The sequence below is a fragment of the Pararge aegeria genome, chromosome 11 (genome assembly GCF_905163445.1).
Source record: "Pararge aegeria chromosome 11, ilParAegt1.1, whole genome shotgun sequence".
In the NCBI taxonomy this organism is placed as follows: domain Eukaryota; kingdom Metazoa; phylum Arthropoda; class Insecta; order Lepidoptera; family Nymphalidae; genus Pararge; species Pararge aegeria.
This window is the reverse complement of record NC_053190.1, coordinates 5,029,353-5,048,766: the sequence shown is the minus strand read 5'-3', so window position 1 is coordinate 5,048,766 and position 19,414 is coordinate 5,029,353. Positions and strand designations below refer to the sequence as shown.

Here is a 19,414-nt window from a genome sequence, read left to right as displayed (position 1 = left end):
TTTATTGTTATTAGGTACACAAAACAGGTAATAACTAAAAGTAGATCTAAATATAAGTAATAACAAGTTTTGTTCTAAGCTACAACCCAAAGTATGTGTACACAACTTGGAATTAAATTAAACAGAAAGTAAAGATAAAATTAAAGTTGAAACAAAAAAGAAACACTTAAATAATAATATATATATTATTTCCCTAAAGATTATGTGGAATAGTGCTTAATAATTTGATTTTTAAAAATATTTATCCTTTTGTTAATCATTTGTGATAATAATATTAAAAAACAATGCGCATTGTAACCTGCCAAGCTCTAAATCCTTCCCAGTTCGAGGATTTATCACAAACATTATCAAACCATTATCGGCCTATTACAGCAAGGATTTCCTCTCAGAATGAAAAGTGTTTAGGATGCAGTACACCAGGCTACCAAGCTAGCCAAGAGCTGATTGGGAGACTTCACACGTCCTCTAGAACATTACGTAAAACTCTCAGACGTGCAGGTTTCTTCACGATTAACTCAAGGAATATTTAATTGCTCCGAAAATTCAGTGCCGAAGATTGAATATTGAACCTACCGAAAGTATCAAATCTACCCAGTGGATTTTAGTGAAACAGTTAAAAACACAATTTTTTCTATCGTATCTAGGAACCATCTCAGAAGTCAAACGTACAAAATACGTATGTGATCAGTCCATCAGTTTGAGCATTACCTAAATGAAATAATGTCAAACACCAAAAATGTTAAAGCTGGGATAAAAAAAATTGGCCAAATACTAAACAAATTATTAGGTGAATACAACTAGATATTAGCTGAAGATTTACTATGTGCGCGTAGGTTTCTACTCTACTACGTAGGTACGTACATTTTATCGTAATATTAGACTCTGTTTTAAAGGTCTAATAACTTAGTCAAAGAGTATTTCGCAGGCATGTCCTTTACTTAAACAATAAATACAGGTCAATAAAAATAAAGGGCTTATGAAAGAAACTGAAACTGAAAGGTTTTATGGAAAGTAAGGTTAATTTGCTATACTCCTCGAATCGAAGCAGGAAAATCAGTATGGTGTTTTTTATTCAAAATTCAGTCCTAATTAATTGCTAGTCTTAACAATTTTTCATTGTAATGTCAAAATCTGAGGATGTCAACCCGGTGTCCAAACGAAACTTGCGTAGCGAAAACATTCATTGCCGATGATCTGTTTGTTGTGGAGTATAACGATTGAAGAAATTATAAATTACACCAGATTCTCCTCACATAATAAATCTAGCAAATTAAGCTTTATTTTCATAATATATCCTTCAACGTTAACCTTGCGTTAATTTTTAACTACTAAGAATTTTCTTTAAAATATGATGCAATAATTTAAGCTGAAAGGCGATTTCTAGTCGTTTAGTTAAAAGCAGAAAATGTGCGAATGCAATAGCAATACATTAAAATTTACGTCAAATCGATATTGCATCTCTTTCGTTGCGAGACGGAAGCTTCGGGATTTCAGCATGAACAAAGAATTCGCTCCATCGAACTGACATTACATCGTTATCGCTTCTATCTTGCACTGAGATTGCATTCGAGTTTCCCCTCCGGAGTAGGCTCTCGGAACCTACTGCAAGTCCTCGAAAATTAAATTCGATGCATAACACCAACTCTCATAGACAAATTATTTTCATGACACTCTTGAATCATTTTTGATTCTACCACTGCACCAGTTTGGGATGTGGATTAGACTGAGAAGAAATTTTGAGTCGCATTTTTCAAATATTCGAATTTAGCAGCCTTTTTTGAAGTTCTATGTACTGTTCTATGATGCAGATAGCAAATAAGTAACCTCACATAATAAAATATGTGTTTGATGGCAGATCTAAAGTTGCTGTTATGTGCTACGTTATGCTAGCTAGCTATTTTCAGTGAAACTCATTAATTTATTATTGTTCTTTTATTGTCGTCTGTCCCATTATACTTAAGTACCGAAGTTTAGCATGAAACCGAAGAGGTGGTGGTGAAAGTCATAATATACTCGTATATTGAATAGATAAAAGTTATTTTTTTTTGCCTAGTATATCACGACTTATACATAAAATGAGCATATTTAGACTAGCACCCGAAGTTACAAATCAATCTCCAATCGAAAATCTTCGGATGACTAGTAGTACCGAATTTTTTAGACGTGTTTCATATTCGATTGACCGATTAGATATTTCAAAATTACAAGTTAGTACTACCTGAAATAAGAGATTGAGAGTGTAATGCAGTGAACGTGATCAAATGAAACTTCCCAAAACCACCGCACTCCTTAAAACAATGTTTTAGGAAGGAAATTTTTACCATTTGGATTTTTTCAAACCACGGCGCGTATCCCGCCCCATACGCAAAAGTGGCTTTGCTTGGCTTCTAATGGTCATAAATGTTGTTAAATAACCTTTTACAGTAAAAAAGGCTTTCAAATGCACAAAAAAAGTTTAGAGAAAACAAATTCTCTAAGTGTATTTTAATTAGTTGTAATCTCCAGAGAATTCACATCGAAATATTTAAAAAATATCTTTTCAGTTTTTCATTGTAATGTCAACATCCCCTGGGGAGTGAAATGTGCATGTGCATCATCGACAGCGCAGTAAAATGTGCATTTAATTAAAACCATGTTTTGGAAGTCATTTGTAGTGCTCGTTACAAAAAATATCAAATTCTTACACTTCATGCCCAATAACATAAACATTTGGTTTTAGATATTGCCTGATGCCATTGCTGAGTAACATTTCTCAGATACAGCAAAATCAAAAGATGATAATGAAACATCTACAGATGACCCTAGCATAAATTACGGTGGCATCATAAATCATCTCGAACCAAAGGCTACACGTAGTAACGGCGTTTAAAGGGCAAAGTTAAGTGAATTTCAGAATATTCCTGCGTAGAATCCCTGAGGACGCATGCGCTAAGCCATCGATCCGGCAGGACCCGACACAATCGTCCACTTCGCTGGTGGTAACGTTCCGGTGAGTACATGTTTCAAAACGAATAGTGATCCGGTTATTTTTTAGAGTCAGTTAAAACCAAGTGCATGTACCTTGCCGTGGCGCTAATTATAATAATCGCGAGTTTAGTCAGGCTGCAAGTAAGTCAGATTTTGAATATTATCAATTGGCCGCTTTTTATCTATTCTTGCAACACACTTTCTGATCTATGTAAGTAATTGTATACTATACTATATACGTACGTACACTTTATTTTGTATTCTTTGTGTTGTGACTGTGGTTTTATTTGTTTTTGTTTTGGTGCTACCGGCGAAGGTGACCTTTGCCACGAGTCGCCTGACGTCACTGGTTATTACTGTGACGCACTCACCCTTCCTATTTTTGAAAGTGTAAGAATTTCTGTATTATTATTATTATTATTATCTTCACTCTCCTTCATTTCGTTTTCATATCCACCTAATTTGCTATCTATATATTATGTATTGCTATCTCTTGATATTGTATATATATTCTTTTCATTTTCATATCCTTTAACTTCCTTTTTTTATCGCTATGTGGTGTTTTTCATTGTGTTTCTGTCATTTGCTATGCTATGTGTTAGTGTTACGTAATATGGATGGAATTTTTTTGTTAGCTATTTTAGTCCGGAGCTAAAGGGCTCAACAGGTTCGAGTCTGCGCAATGGAGCTTAATGCGTCGTACCAATGCTTGCTAAAATGTCCTCTTCGATATTGTTATCTTACGTAATCATATTTGACAAATCACTGGCTTCTCCTAATTGCACGATAGCGTTTTCTCGGCTCACTTTTGGATCATTCAGATTAATGGCCATAAAAGTATAGCAAAAAGCAATATCGATCATGATAATATTTTTGACATAATCAATACGTGGCGTACAAGTTCTGTTGCTAAGTCCTTTGTGCCTGTTGTCATCCATAGTTTTTAAACGATATCATTTTCAGTTATTATATCGTTCATTGAAAGAGATTATAAATGCACCGTGCACTTGCGCCTTGCCGGCTTACATTGCATTTCCATGTTTTGGTGCTGAGCTACGACCTAGGTTTGCGCGGGCGAAAGCTAGACTATTCGATACTCATTGTCGAGTAAATATTTACTTAAACTCAAACCAAATTTTTTATTGAAATGAACAGAAAATACAGCTCTTGTCAGCGACCTTGTCTACGTCGAACTTTTATAACAAATAAATAGTATGTTTTGTACATCCGACAGCAGTCCTTTTCGTTTTCAGTGTTATCAATTTCAATGATATGGAATAATATGTTTTTCAAAATTTTTTGTCATTCTTTTTTCTACAGCTTATGTCTTTTCTATGTTTCAAATTTTGCTATTCTTGTGATACTTAAAATAATATTTTAATGTCACAAAATAAGCACAGAAAAATGTTGGTACCTATTTTTAGTCTTAAAAAAAGAGTATAACATGTTTATGGCAACTTAGTCTAATTTAGCGCCATATATTGATTTTTTCATTCTATGATATTTTAGTCGTGATGACTTCAATATTACACAGAGTAAGAACCCCAACATTATCTTTGTATCTATTACCATCTGTAGATTGTAAATAGTTATCGCTTTCATTTCGTGCGGATTACGTTTGATGAAACATATTTTTGTAGATAAACCGTGCGTGACGACTTTTATGCCTTACAAAGTAAAAAACCCTTATTGTGGTTTGTGAAGCGATATCGTTTCGAGTTGGCGGAGACGTGTAACGTGACAATCTCGATATCATACAGAGTAAGAGCCCAGACGTGATATTTGTACCTGTTGCATTCAGTTGGTTCTGAAGGGATATCGTTTCGAGTTCGTGCCGAATTGCGTTCGAAAATCATATCGCACTGAGTTCATTCCGTAACTATAACGCTGAAACGAGATGACTTCGATACCATACAGATTCCCTTATGTAGTCTTTGTACATGTTGCAATCGATAGGTTGTGAAGCGATATCGTTTCGAGTTCGCGGAGACGTGTAACGTGACAATCTCGATATCATACAGAGTAAGAGCCCAGACATGATATTTGTACCTGTTGCATTCAGTTAGTTCTGAAGGGATATCGTTTCGAGTTCGTGCCGAATTGCGTTCGAAAATCATATCGCACTGAGTTCAACCCAGATGCTATGTTTGTACCTGTTGCCAGCGATTGGTTGTAAAGCGAGATCGTTTCGAGTTCGTGGAGAATCGCGTTCGAAAACTTTATAGCGCGGTGTTTGTCCCGTACCTACAACGCTGAAACGTTACGACTTCGATATCATACAGAGTAAGAGCCCGGACGTTAGGTTTGTACCTATTGAACTGGATTGCTTGTGAAGCGATATCGTTTCGAGTTCGTGCAGTATCGTGTTCGATAAAATATATATTAATACGAGTATAAGATGCATCGTGTACCTGCGCATTGCAACCGACGGTTATTGATTTCGATGTGCTGAGCTGTGACCTATGTTTGCCCGGGCCTGGAGAAATGTCGAAGTAATTAGTATCTACCTAAATTATTTGAACACACTTGATAATTACTTTGATTCGTAATTATAACGCGATTTATTTTAATTTTTTGTACTGATCTTTTAAAAATTTATTAAATTGATATTTCCTCCAAATGATGGTGGACTTTAATAAAAATTATAAAGCAAATTATTAATTGGAAATTAGCTGTGCCCGCGACTTCGGCCGCATTTATTTTGGGTTTTGAAAAATCCTTTCTACTCTGGCCTAGAAGTGTCGTTTGGTTTTTATATATGGAATTTAAATGGTGCATTTTCGTATTGAACAGCCAGGTTGATACTTCCCGCTAATAATAAGCTAGAATTCGGAGGATAAGCAATTAAAAGCGGAGTAATGTTTCGAGAAAAACGATTTTAGCACCTTAACTATAATTGGGTGGGTACTTATTTAAAATTAGGTATTAGATTTTTTTTAAGATTCATACATCCAAAGATTGCTTTAAGGTTACGAAAAGAAACAAAAAAAAATTGTGTTACGTTTCTTAAGTTACGGGTCGAATTCTTTACATTAAAAATATTTAAAAAAAAATTTTTGGAGGGCAACCAATACTGAACCCTAAACTGCATTTTTTTCGTTCGTGTCTGTCTGTCTGTGTGTATCTGGGCCGCGAGTCACGCTAAATTTACCGAATGAATTTAAATAAAATTTCAGACGATTTCATAATGCGAAGTAGGACATAGGATGCTTTTTATCCCGAAATTAAGTTAAGTTCCTTTGGGAAGATAGTGTTTGAAGATTTTACACCATAAACTTGATAGGCATATAGGGATATATCAGTTTAGTTGTGCTCAAATTTCGTGAAGATCAGATAATTATGATTGGAGATAGATGACAGAACTCCTCAGCGGACAGCAGCAAAGCCTTAACTAAAGGCTTAACGATACTGAATACCTAGAGAGTTGCCACACTTATGAGGACTTCAAAGCTTAAGCTAAATTTAAAATGTTGGTAATTTTATTGGTTAACCTTAAACCAACCAACAATTTCCTTTCATGATTACCATTCTTTGTTAGTGGAAGGAGCTGAGACTCATGGATACAAAATTATTTCAAACTTCAAAGAGGGGCACCCATCCATTTACTGACTTGGGTTAATGTTGTTTACCCAGCGCTATTGACTTATATGTAATGGTGCTGGTAAACCATATATTATTAATGCAGTCATTTGTTATAGGGAATTCAAATTATTTAAAATAGGGCAAAACGGGAGTAGGTCCTCGGGACGGGCTTTTGCGTTTGACAATAGTTACAACCAGTTAGTGATTAAATTTCCAAGAGTAAGAACAGATAACTATAGGTATTATTCACCCACACCTCAGTTGTTTGTTAAAATATGTTGAAATACTATAAGTATGTACTTAATGCATGGATTTGCATATTTGGCACTTCCAGTAGTACGATTGAAAAAACTGAACGTTTTTTAGCTGATTTACTGAGAAAGGTGCAGACTATACGCTGCGTCCCGTAAATTAGGCGGGCGAACCCGCAGGACACATCTTTTAAGAATAAATCAATTTTTATGAAGGAACTAGATTTTTATGAAGAAGACCTTATAAAATTCTTAGCTTTTTACGTATAATTCTTAGATAAAAAAGTTTTAAGAGATTCGTACCTTTATAAAATATTATACCTAACCCGGTTAAGTTTGTTGTGGGCTCTTAGACCAGGGCGCGTTTGGAAGCCTCCTAGCTTTAGTTTAAAGTTAACGAATGTGGTTATCCCAATCACCTTACAATAATGGTAACCTAAATGTATGAACGCTTCGTAAGTGCCGGTGATAGGTCTACATGAATAAAACCTTTTTGAATTTCAATTAGAGTTTAAGTATAATCATTAAAACGTGTCTGTACTTGTGTACACGCGATAGACGTTATACTTCTTTGGCGTAACGGGATAAAAATCTTTTCAAAAATTTTATCTTTCGCCTTATTCTGGGTTTGTAGAAAAAACTACTCTAAGAACAGAAAAAGATATTTAATACATTGAAAGAATTGTTATAACGCATTATCTAATCTATCTCATTATTGGAAAACCAAGTTACATAATTCAAATTTGAGATTTTTGTTTCTACAATTGAATCAATTAAATCACCGGAATAAGCCCGCTGACTTTGACAATTCAAAGTGTACAGTGTCAAACCTTTTATTGAAAAAACAAAATTGTTGACTATAGCGAACTTCAGGGCGTCGGTTTTTCGTAACGGTTCTCTAACGTGCCAAAATAAGTATAAATTCAAAATGTGCATGTTCTTCGATACATGCTAATAAAAAAAGTCGATAGTCTTGCCAACTAAACCACGTAATCGACTTTTGTCATTAAAAATTCAACTATTAGAAGGGTCGCCCGGGCAAAGCAATTTTGCCCCACTCCTAGGGGGTGAAAGTGGGGTGGAAGGCAAGGTATGACAGGGCTAGCGAATGCATCGCCGTATCGATTGCACCTTGCAACCTCTTTACTTGGTGACTTTTAATGGTCTTCTTTCGAAATTATTTTGCCCGATGTGTGTTTGATTCAATGGGCAGCTTTTCCATTGAAAAACATCGATTCTATGATTGAACCACAGAACTGAACATACAGAAACCGTGTACACGACTAATATTGAAGCATCAAAAACTACTCCACTTTAGTAGTGTTTCTCGAACAGGCGGTTGGTCACTTCAGACCAGTTGACAGTAATTATTTTACCTCTAATGTTCTTAACGTTTACCATGAAATGGGCAAATGGAAGAAAATGTATGAGCTAGCAACATTCCGCGGGTGTGAAGTGAGACGTGCGCGGGGCGTTTTTACTGTTTTTGCACACAATGCACTGTGTACAATAATGGCTGAATGAGCATTCTGTATGTTCGGAATTCTGTGGATTAAACGTCAAATACTTTGACACTGTCCTCATAAAGAACCTGTGGGCAAAGATACTTTAAAAAGATAATAATATAGCTAAGAAATATTTTTAAAAAGTTGCTAGTATTAAAGGCTGATTAAATCTTTTTAGGATTTTATTAGTGGCTACTTTTTAGTTTGGATATTTTCATTACATAACTTCTTCAATTTGCTACTCAGTAGTAAACCAATCTGAATATTCTTGACGTCGGAAAAAAAAAAAAATTAACGGAATTATTATTCTAAGTATGACTTTTTCTGTTCACCACGGAGGTTAATGCTTTGGTCAATTTAAGTAGAACGTTCCGGTTTAGGTTCCTGGCATGAGTAATTTTGAAATTCATAATTTCTTATTTCTTTCTGATATGGTATAACGGACGGCTTCGGCCGAAGCTTGTTACCACCCTAGCAACATAGACGTGCCACCAAGTAATTTAGCGTTCCAATACGATGCTGCGCAGAAACCGATTAGTAGCCCGCTAACATCTGAAACTGCATCATTACTTACTTACCAATAGGTTAAACAGTCAAACGCTAACTTGTAATGCAATAAAGAAATTCGCGACATTTAATATAGAAAATTTACAAACAAATATAATTCTACTAGACAAGCCCTTTTATTTGATACCCATATTGAGGAGGTTGTAAAAGGAAAAATATAATTCGCCATTTTGTAGTGGCGGCCATCATGGAATTGTAATTTGCCATAGAGTATAGTAATCTATACTTACAACATAATTTTTAAACGCCTATTAGACAACGATAAGTAGATATCATTAAATTATTATATACATAGAATGGTCACGCATTTTTCTCTTAGGTTTGGTTTTGGACTGCACATCTAGTACATTATTAATCGAAGGCGTAAAGTCGAGTTTTGCCAATGTCACTCCATTGAATGAGGCTTCGGTGATAAGATACCGGTTTGTAAGGCTAGTGCGCTAAACGGTCGTTGCAATGGCGCTGTCCATTCACTAGTGTTCATTCAAACTTTCTACGGATACAGGTTAATTTACAGCAGAGAGGTTTTTTACACAACTGCCCAGAAAATAATAATAATAATTTATTGGATCAAAAAGGTTACACAGAATATCAATACAACAGTAAAAAGAAAAAATAATTGGATACAACATATTTGTAAGCCTGAATGCACATTATATGTATTGATATTTGCCTCATATTATTGATAACCTGTGGACCCCATACTAGGTGACCTGTATCGTGGGGCCCAGTTTAGATTAGTTTAGATTGCCAAATGTAATCAAATTTTTCCAGGGTTCAGGTTTATATGTATGTCAGTTTCTTAATACCTGCCTGTCCTGTCTCCTGAATATACGTAGATGTATGAATTCGACACCGACTTTTCGAAATTCTTCGAAATTCGAATTCGAAAATTTAAAATTCTGGCCGTATGGAGCCATTTTCAAGTTAGAAAATCCGCAGTCATGTTTTAAATTTCGTTTCATAATATACTTACTTGTTAACAATATTTCCACATAAATTGCAAGAAATTAATAAAGAATATTCAGCAAGATTTCATTTGGTATTTTATCTTTTTTTTAAATATGATCAGACTCTCACTAACTCATCTTGAACTTATAATTATTAGGAGGTTCTAGGCGTAACCATTATCTAGGCGTTAGGTATAGACTCAATTAGAACACAATCTTAAAATAATTATGTCAGTTTTAATCATACACAATAATTGATTAAGTCTTAGTCTTAGTCTCTGAAGCCACGGTTTCGGTGGTTCCACTGCTTGCTAAAAGCCATAGGAAAGATTTGCAAGCTGTGCCAAATGGTATAAAAGCTCTGTGTACAGATAGTCTGTTGGAAATGCGCGGGCGCCACCCGTGGGCGGTATCGGTGCGTCCTCCGCCCGCGCACTGATGTTGTCAACACTACATGGGCACAACTAATAATATTTTGTATAGCCCTTTTATACGGCTTCGTTAATACTCTGTCCCATATCAAAGTTTTGTCCAATTAAGGAGTTGTGTGAAATACGTCTCCAAAAAATAAAGATTTATAAAAATGTTTAGACCAAAAAGATCCGACTTTGTTGAACAACTAAAAAGCAAGAAATAAATATTTTCTACAACATATTTAAGTCGATACCAAGTAAAATGTAAAATAACTAAGTATAGTTCTCTGTTACCATATATAACAAACCTGGGTGGATTTCTGATGCTATATATATTATAAGTATTTTATATATAGCTATAAGTATTTTTTTGTAAACTTTATGTAAATAAATAAATAAAATAGATTTACTTAGTTTACGGTTTCCTTTTTTATAGTATCTAACAAGGAAAGTACCTAGTAATTTTCTATATTTTACTTGCCAAGTATAGAACTTCTGTTAAAATTCAAGTAACAAAGACCTATTCTATTCGTTTCACAGTTCAAATTTAGTGATACTATAACATTTTCTTGATTTATTTCTTTATAAAATAAACTGGCTTTTTTTTCTTTATAAAATAAACATTAGGAAAAAAACAAAAAGGCTGATATGTATCTATGTATTAAGGCAAACTTTTAGGCAATATAGATTTATGTTCAAATAACCTCGATAGTTTAACTAGTAACACTAAACTATGAACGAACGAATATATTTGGTAATTAGTGAATATTATTATTTCAATTATTTATTCTTTTTTACAGGCGGCTTTTATAATGTTACGTGATAGCTTGATGGAGATTAGATTTTAAAGTAGGTTTGATCTAGGTGTGTTTTCTTGACGCCTCAATTATACTTAGTCATATAAGATTTTATTAATTTCAATTCACCTTTCCACGACCTCACTGTCCTAAACCAATTTTGAGATTTAAATCGCTTGTAAAATAACAATAAAGGTAGTTTTTTCCCGCCTAATTAATACGAATCACTTATAAAGCAAATGTAAACATTTCAAAGGAAGCCGACCTAGCCGAACACCATAATATTTTGATATAATCTTAATCGCTACACCTACGTGAAGTTACGTTTGATTGAAGCCAAATTAGGGTTCCGTAGTATCCGTTTTGATTGCCCCGTTTATCTAGAAGTTAGCATATTCTACGGTAGATCTAATTAGTCAATGACACCGTGATTAAAATTTTAGGGTAAACGAAATTTACCGGTTAAGCTAGATACAGAAACATGATGACTTTTTTGTCGTATACTAGTGACCCAGTTAATCTGCCCAATGTCTGCCCAAAATTGCTAAAAAAAATAAAAAAAAAAAACCAATTAATCGTTTGGTGCATAAGAAGCAACCTATTACGAGTGTGCGTCGGTGTTATCAGTCAAATTAATTGCGGTCGTAAAGCTGGAAACAATAATCTTGTAGGTATCTAATTTGATCAGCTGCTTCTTAATTTCTGCATTTAGAAATTTGGAAATTTGGAGGTTTTATTAATTATCAATGGTGGAGAAAAGTTCAATTACTTTGAATATTTCTTAATGTTGCCATAGATCAGATACATCAAAGAGGCTGTAGTTTGACGAGACTATTTGTAATTGATATTACTAATACGTGATCTAAAGAAATGATTTATAACTATAAAAAACCCCTAGGTATATAATCATTTCATATATCTTAAGAATAACCTAAACGGATAAATGTAGAGTCCTACTAGGTAATTATGTACTTATAAAATTTAATTTTTACGTTTGAACGAGTGTGTGAATTATCGTTTGAATAAAATCTGGCACCTACCTGAGGATATGGTTAGCATTGCGTGTTTGACTACTTGCGTATGACATCTTTGTAGAGTTATTCTGATCTAACTATATATCGATCTCAGTTAATAGTTTTATTGTTATACCCCATCGACTTTTACCCCATAGACTATAGTAGCCCTTTCAACTATTTTTTTTATGACTTATTAACTCCCAAAGATGTTGTACGTGTCATTCGCGGCTCCAGCCAGACTCCCACTTGTAACTTGATAGTTTTTATGAAGGAAAACATCTCACAATATTGTTATGTCATGTAACTTGTATCGCTTGATTGATTTGCATCATTGTACGCTAATAAAATGCTAAGCAACGATAAAAAAGTCTCAACAAAAAAACGGAACAATTGCTTATGTTTCTATGGTTACAATGAATAATCGCGGAGCATTGTTTTTTGTCACATTTTCGTTAGACGATTATATTACATATATTTATTATGACAAATGCTTACGATTAGTTCCATTAATAAAAATTTTAATTGACCGGGTCTTAATAATAAACCCGTGCATATTAGGAACTTTTCAACTGGCAGTGCGTTTAAAAAAAAGCGTCACTTGATCATATCTTTAACGAAACAATGAGGAGACCTACAGACGGTATATTCTGTAATCAGATTAAATGAATAAATATACTACGACATCGCATCGCCATCTAGCTCCATAGTAAGCGTAGCTTGTGTTTGGGTACTAAGATGACTGATGACTATTTTTATGAATAACATACATTAATAAACTCATACACTGAAAAAAAATTATGTACATCACACAAACCTTTTTCAGTTGTGGGAATCGAACCCACGGCCTTGGATTCGGAATGCAGGGTCGGCCGTCGAATATACTACAATTATTATAGTAGGCTATAAATAATGGGTGTCTTCAAATGAATGCAAATGCAATTTAGACAAACATTATTTCATCTTAGGACCCATATGATTTGTTTATAATTATTTTAATTTAAGGTTTTAGTAATTAATAAAAGATAATTAATATGTATGTTATTTTTTTCTCTTTAGTTCCGAAATGGGCCTCCAAGGGCTTTTGGTTATGGCCATAAGCATCGTCGGGGCGATGGCATTTATCCCCCATGGTTCTATTGGGGAAAAGGTCAGTATTACATTTATTTTTTACTTTATATATTTTCTATGATTTCTAACCACCAGAAGACGTAGTTATAAATCCTAATAACCAAATTGTAATATAAATCCTAGACGTGTTCCACGCCAACTAATAAATTACGACGATATAAGTACCTGTGTACGCTTTTTATTGTGTATCAATTTCATTGAAATCCATCCGACAGTTGCTTAAAAAAGTATATCTTTGTGTCTCGTACGAGATTTTCTATCTACGTCTACCTATTCAATCGCTTGAAATTAACTACTATTTGTATGGAATCAAAACAGCGCCATCTATTAACAATACTTTTTCCAGTGTTATACCAAGATGGCACTCGTTCGATTCCATACAAGTCATAGTTAACGTTCGAATCGAATAAGAACAAAAACCTTACTCTTGGCACTCAGATTCAATTTGGTATACAAATATAAAAGTATTTATATGCTACTAGTTGCAATAGCTATTTAATATTCAGTCAATCTCCCAAATGCATTTGTCCTTCCAACGACATTTTAGTTCAAGAAACAATGTCTAGTCTGGAATGACATAACAATTTGATTGGAAAAGCTTTTTTATAAAAGACTAAATAAATTTAAAGTAATCGTAACAAATCTAAACGGATTAATTATTATCCAAGCGAATCCTCAGACTTTTGGGTTTACAAATGCTTAACATTAATAATTATTTAAGCTTTAAAAATAAATTCACTCATATGAAAAAACATATTTACTTGCTTTGTTAAAATACGATCGCCGCCCCTGCAGATTACAGATCAAAACGCTGGTCGGACTGAAAGCTGAGTTCTAATTTCATATTATATGATCAAAACCTCACTTAACAATTTTACGATCGGTCTGTTATATTAGTACAACAATGAAATTAGGGGTGTTCAACGTAACTGCCTGGTTGGTCTAGTAGTCAGTAGCTGTGGTAGTATCCCCAGATCCTGGGTTTGCGCTAAAGCATATTTGAGGTTTTGGGGCTTTTCGTACATATCTTAGTAAGTACGAGTAGAAGTACAGCTTTATGTAAGAACAGTCGGCATTCATATGGTGCGGTCTAAAGGCGTGGTGGCTGGTGTCAGAAAGAGGCACATGAGAATTGATAACTTCGCCACAAGTGTTGCTCCTTTCATAGACGATGGTTTTATATTTACCAAAGTTTAAAAATAAAGAATAGTAGCGATTTTGCGGTGGCGGCCATCTTGGATTTAAAATTTGCCATAGTATTTTACTAGTCCAACCCATATTGAAAGACTTGTGAAAATATATGTAACACGCAATTTAAGGTGGCGGCCATCTTGGACCGATTTTCATCAAAAAATAACTAAGAACACTCCGGACCTTTCACCTTCGAAACAAAAAAAAACTGTAATCAAAATCGGTTCATCCGTAAGACACACACACGCACAAACACGTAAAACTTATCTTCGTTTTTGCATCGGGGGTCAAAAGAAGATTCTATCAATGAAATTCATTTCAGGAGCATATTTTAACGGAAGCGCTTCTTCGTGAGGTCGTCGAGCGTATGGGGAAAGACTTCAACGATGCAGCGTCAACTTACCTCGAGTATCCATCGAACGAGAGGCACCTCGCGTTGATGGCCCGAGCCAACAAAGAACTGGAGCACGAGCAGCTCGACTACGACTCGCTGATCGATGGCAACCCCAGCCCCAGCCTCCGCGACCAAGAATACCTGCAGCACAGGTAAATTTTGCTATTATGTATGGCTGTGTGGGTGTATAAATGTATGATTGTATGGATGTATAGATGTATGAATTAATGGTTATATAGATGTGTGGATTTATGGGTGGACGGATGAAAAATCTACCTATCTAAGATTCCCGTGGAACTGATTTGTTTCTATATAGTGTCAGTACAGGGTCAGATGCGCATCAAAATTACTACGCGAAAGAACTCTCGGGCAACAACTAGTTAAACTATAATAACAAATACAATGAATTGCTTCAAGTCGCGTAATGTTATTTCTAACGATATTCAGCCTTTCATTTATATCTTCAAAGAACATCCTTTTTCATCAGTTGGCCACCCCCTTTATCATTTTATTATTACTATTTAAAAAAATCGGACGCTTGCGTGGAAGTGACATTAACAGTAAAAGATCAACACCTAAAATGACTAAGCTTCATAATCGAGTCCAGTAAACACTACTTAGAATATTAAAATGTTTGCTGAAGGTACCTACATAAAAGTCAAGCACTTAAAATAATTAAGCATCTCTGTGTGGGCTTTAACGAGGCAGTGTCAATACTCTGCCCACTAGCTATCGTCCTACGGAGCCCTTTGAGTAAAAGAATTAATTTAAGCATATACAAATAAAACTTGATGCTGATTATTCTGTTTGCTATAATATTAAAAGCTCACAAGTGTAACAGTGAAATATTGATTACTGCAACCATTATAACTCTTGTCCTTCTTATTGATTTTGTTTTGAACGGCTCAAAAACAATGTGATCGTCCCAAAACCATAGAATTCTGAACATACAGAATCCTCATTCATGTATTACTGTATGCAGTGCATTGTGTCCAAAAACGGTGAAAACGCTCCGCGCACGGTTCACTTCACACCGCGGAATATTGCTAGGTCACAAACTTTTTTTTATTTTCCTATTTCATTGTAAACGTTAAGAACATAGGAGGTAAAATAATTACTTTCAACTGCAAAATGATATGAAGTTACTAACCATTTGTTTGAGAAACAACTCTAAAGTGGAGTGGTTTTTGATGCTTCAATATTAGTCGTGTACCCGGTTTCTATATTTTCTTAATACTGTGCCCAAAATGAAAAAAATAGGCTAGTAAAATCTTCTGTCGAACAGTTCTTTGTGGGGCCATCAATACGTGACCGGCGGAGCGGGTGAAGGGGAACAGCGTCTGCAGCCCTCCGGAATGGTGCCCAACCATCAGATGGTCAAAACCGACGCGGTCCTCCCAGCTTACTGCAACCCCCCCAACCCGTGTCCAGTCGGCTATACCGGTAAGTGTTTTATATAATAAAATTATTCTATAATATATTGAAGCGGTGCTAGCCCAATAGGTAGGACTTCGACTTCACTTTTGGGGAACCGAATTCAAATCCGAGCACGCACCTCTAAGTTTTGTGCTTTTTAAGCAATTGAAATATCACTGGCTTGGTAATGAAAACATAGTGAGTTGCCTAAAAGTTCTCCATAATGTTCTCAAAGGTGCGTGGCGTCCACCAATCCGCGCTGGCCAGCGTGGTGGACTACGGCCTAAATCCTAACTCATTTTGAGAGAAGACCTGCCCTTTAGTGGTCCGGTTATAGGCTGATATGATGATAATGATGACGATATTGATCACTATCACTTATGCCATGCTGTGACGGCAGATCGGAATACAGTTGTCACCATTCGTAGTCCTCCCGCGACGCGACCACGACACCTCGTTGTGAGTGGCCTTTTGTACAGCAGTGGACTGTTTATCATATTGATCACTGGTCTTTCTTTGGTCAAGGTCTTGCAAGTTTTATTTTATAGTTACTACCAAACTGACAAATTAATAAAAGATTATTCTAAAAAATAATAATAATACTACGACAATACACAAATCGCCATCTAGCCCCAAAGTAAGCGTTAGCTAATGTTTTGTTTAGAAAAAAGAAATTAATTAAAACAATTGTTTTTTATTTCAAGCAACAGACAGACAACTAACTATAACAAGCAATAGATAAAAGAGCAATTTTCTAGCTTAACTTTTTCTAGGGAGCATGCCACTTCTAGGATCAATATCCAATTGAATTTTCCAATCAATAATTCTATCTTGTTAAGTTATCTTTTAATACTTTTGAGATAACTGCATTAGGTATAACCTTTTAGGATAAAATAATGTCAACAACTATTTTTTTACAAGATTTCATCTTATCACAAAAGGGCTTCTCGGTTTGATCTAGAATTTTCCCTTACAGAAGATCAAGGTTGCATCAGTGATTTTGAAAACACGGCTGCCTTCAGTCGCGAGTACCAGCTGTCACAGAGTTGCATGTGCGATGGAGAGCACATGTTTAGCTGCCCTCCAGAACAACCCTCTGAGCTCGACATCCGCTTCCCCGACCACCACAAGAATCTCGTCGCCAAGAAGTATATGATGGACGTTAGTATTACATAATTTTATATTCAAAAAGTAGTAAGCTTTTATTTTAAATTTCTGCTACTTGCTAATTTAAAACCAAAAGGTTTTTTTTTTTGTTTTCAGTAAATGAACTTTATCGCTTCCATTATTTGCAATTTTTAAGCTTGAAAAAACTGTTGTAATTATTGTCGTTATTAAATCAAAATTAGTTGGTTAGTAGTAATACCCACTTAAAATTCTATAATAGCTACTATTATTTAGGTCCTAATCCATATCTTTATTAATTAATTCAAAATCTTGTGTATTAAGAACTGTTTGACATTTTAAAATTATTCGGTGATCTGGTATAATGGTTTTAAAAGTCATTTTACGATATTTTACTAAATGATTCTCAAATAAATTTAAAAGACAAGATTATTGGATTAGGTGGCTATGCAAACGTGGACACTTTTGCTATCGACACGGTTTACAAGACAAGTGACTGGTTGCAGTGTTTGCAGGCCAATAGGATAATAGTACTAGAGCTTTTGTAATCTGTCACTAAAAGCTCGTACTTACCCGTAATTTGGGTATTTGAAGTACCTAAACCTAGTAGTAGGTAATTCGGTCATTCTTATTTCTTTCACCAAGAAGAAATGCTGCCAGTCTAAAGGCCTTGGTTGGCAGTGAAATTACGAGCACAAAGGGTTTAAAACTTACGCCTCGCGTTACAGCTTGATCCTTGCGTGCTTTGCGAAGTGTTGCTATGTTGGCCAATCTCGTTGGTCCATCGATTATTAATTCGAGAGTCTTTATCGAATCTTTCGAGAGTTTGTACGCAACGTAATACATGTTAGGCTTCCTCGTAAACTTTTTCAGTGATTTTTAGTAGTTTATTGGCGTGGTCTTTAAATGCTGTAGTTGATTTTACATTATTATTTGCCGTCTTAATGTAAAAGTGTCAACATTTGAGCAGAAGATAGCTATATATTTTTAATATTTCAGGTTATCGTATGTAAAATTAAATACAAAACTATTAATATAACACTTTAAGATCTTGGTTTTTAACTAAATGATTGCAATTTTAGGTTGAAAACCCATTCCTGTTGGGTGAACGCCTACCTATAGCCGCAAAAAAGGGAGTGGAAATTAACGATTATTCAATCTTACCCATGTAATCATACAGCATACTATAAGTTTCTAGATTTTATCAAACTATCTTACAAATGATAGGAATATATTTGTGTAAACTTTTTCTAATCTATTGCAACCTCATAGTATAAACTTTCATATTGAATAAAGGTGTAGATGTGTATTAAGATCATGAAAATGAATCACTTGACGTGAATATTTTTATATAACTTCGACGATAACGATTTAATTCATATTTTAGCAGCTGAATCTTATTTGTTTTTTATCACAGGCCTTTTTTTAGCCAAATAGTAAGACCACCTTGGCAGTAAAATCGTCCCGTATGTCGCAACGGCGTTTAGGGCGTCGTCCTCATAGGGGACATGACATAAATACTCAATGCCAGTGCATATTTACTTAATTGTTGTTAATAAATTGAAATAAGAAAAAGAACACAAAATTTAATTTAAATTCTGAAGGATACAGAGATAAATAAACAAATAAACTTGTAAGAAAAATATATTAATTCAACTAACGAAACTAAGTTTTATATTATATCTTTTTAATATTTTAGTAACTTTAGTGTTTCACAACTGCCGGGTGTTCCGTGTCGAACGTTTATTTGTAATTTTTAAATTAAAATTCATGAACTACAATATTGAAATTACAAATATTTAGGCTATAATAAAATTGTATCTCTATCCAAAGGGGCAAATAGCTTTTTTGAGAAAATATCTAAGATAACGTTTCGTAACGTAAGCTTTCTTACTATATTCCAAAAGTAAATATTATGATGACCTCCCTGGCGCAGTGGGACTTATAGTGGGAGGGAGGTGGGAGGTGGGAGGTCCCGGGTTCGTTCAAAAAGGATATAACACATATAAAACTACTAAGTGGTAAGATCGTTTTATCTGGAATGTAGTCTTCTTTATTAATTTGATAACAGTTGTTATCTACTTTCACGTTATAAAATTTTATCAGCTAAAT

General features: G+C 34.7%; 1 protein-coding gene across 3 annotated transcripts; it reads left to right on the top strand.

Moving 5' to 3' along the window:
* Positions 1 to 2,989: 2,989 nt before the first annotated feature.
* On the top strand, positions 2,990 to 18,687 carry LOC120627735 (neuroendocrine protein 7B2). Of its 3 annotated transcripts, none has more exons than XM_039895758.1 (7): positions 2,990 to 3,108; positions 3,284 to 3,357; positions 13,105 to 13,195; positions 14,690 to 14,913; positions 16,047 to 16,204; positions 17,154 to 17,338; positions 18,385 to 18,687. In XM_039895758.1, exons 1-7 carry the CDS (start codon positions 3,055 to 3,057, stop codon positions 18,472 to 18,474), a joined length of 876 nt encoding a protein of 291 aa, XP_039751692.1. In that variant the 5' UTR covers positions 2,990 to 3,054; the 3' UTR covers positions 18,475 to 18,687. The 3 variants fall into 3 exon arrangements, with proteins under 3 accessions (XP_039751692.1, XP_039751693.1, XP_039751694.1); XM_039895759.1 differs by having other exon boundaries at positions 3,045 to 3,178; XM_039895760.1 differs by lacking the exon at positions 3,284 to 3,357 and having other exon boundaries at positions 3,046 to 3,108.
* Positions 18,688 to 19,414: the final 727 nt, after the last annotated feature.

Excerpts from the sequence above, each read along its gene's own strand:
- LOC120627735 (XM_039895758.1), top strand. The coding sequence starts at position 3,055 with ATGTACCTTGCCGTGGCGCTAATTATAATAATCGCGAGTTTAGTCAGG. Across the intron at positions 3,358-13,104 it reads CCCTTCCTATTTTTGAAAGT|TTCCGAAATGGGCCTCCAAG; the intron begins GTAAGAATTTCT and ends TTTTCTCTTTAG. Across the intron at positions 16,205-17,153 it reads GTGTCCAGTCGGCTATACCG|AAGATCAAGGTTGCATCAGT; the intron begins GTAAGTGTTTTA and ends TTTCCCTTACAG.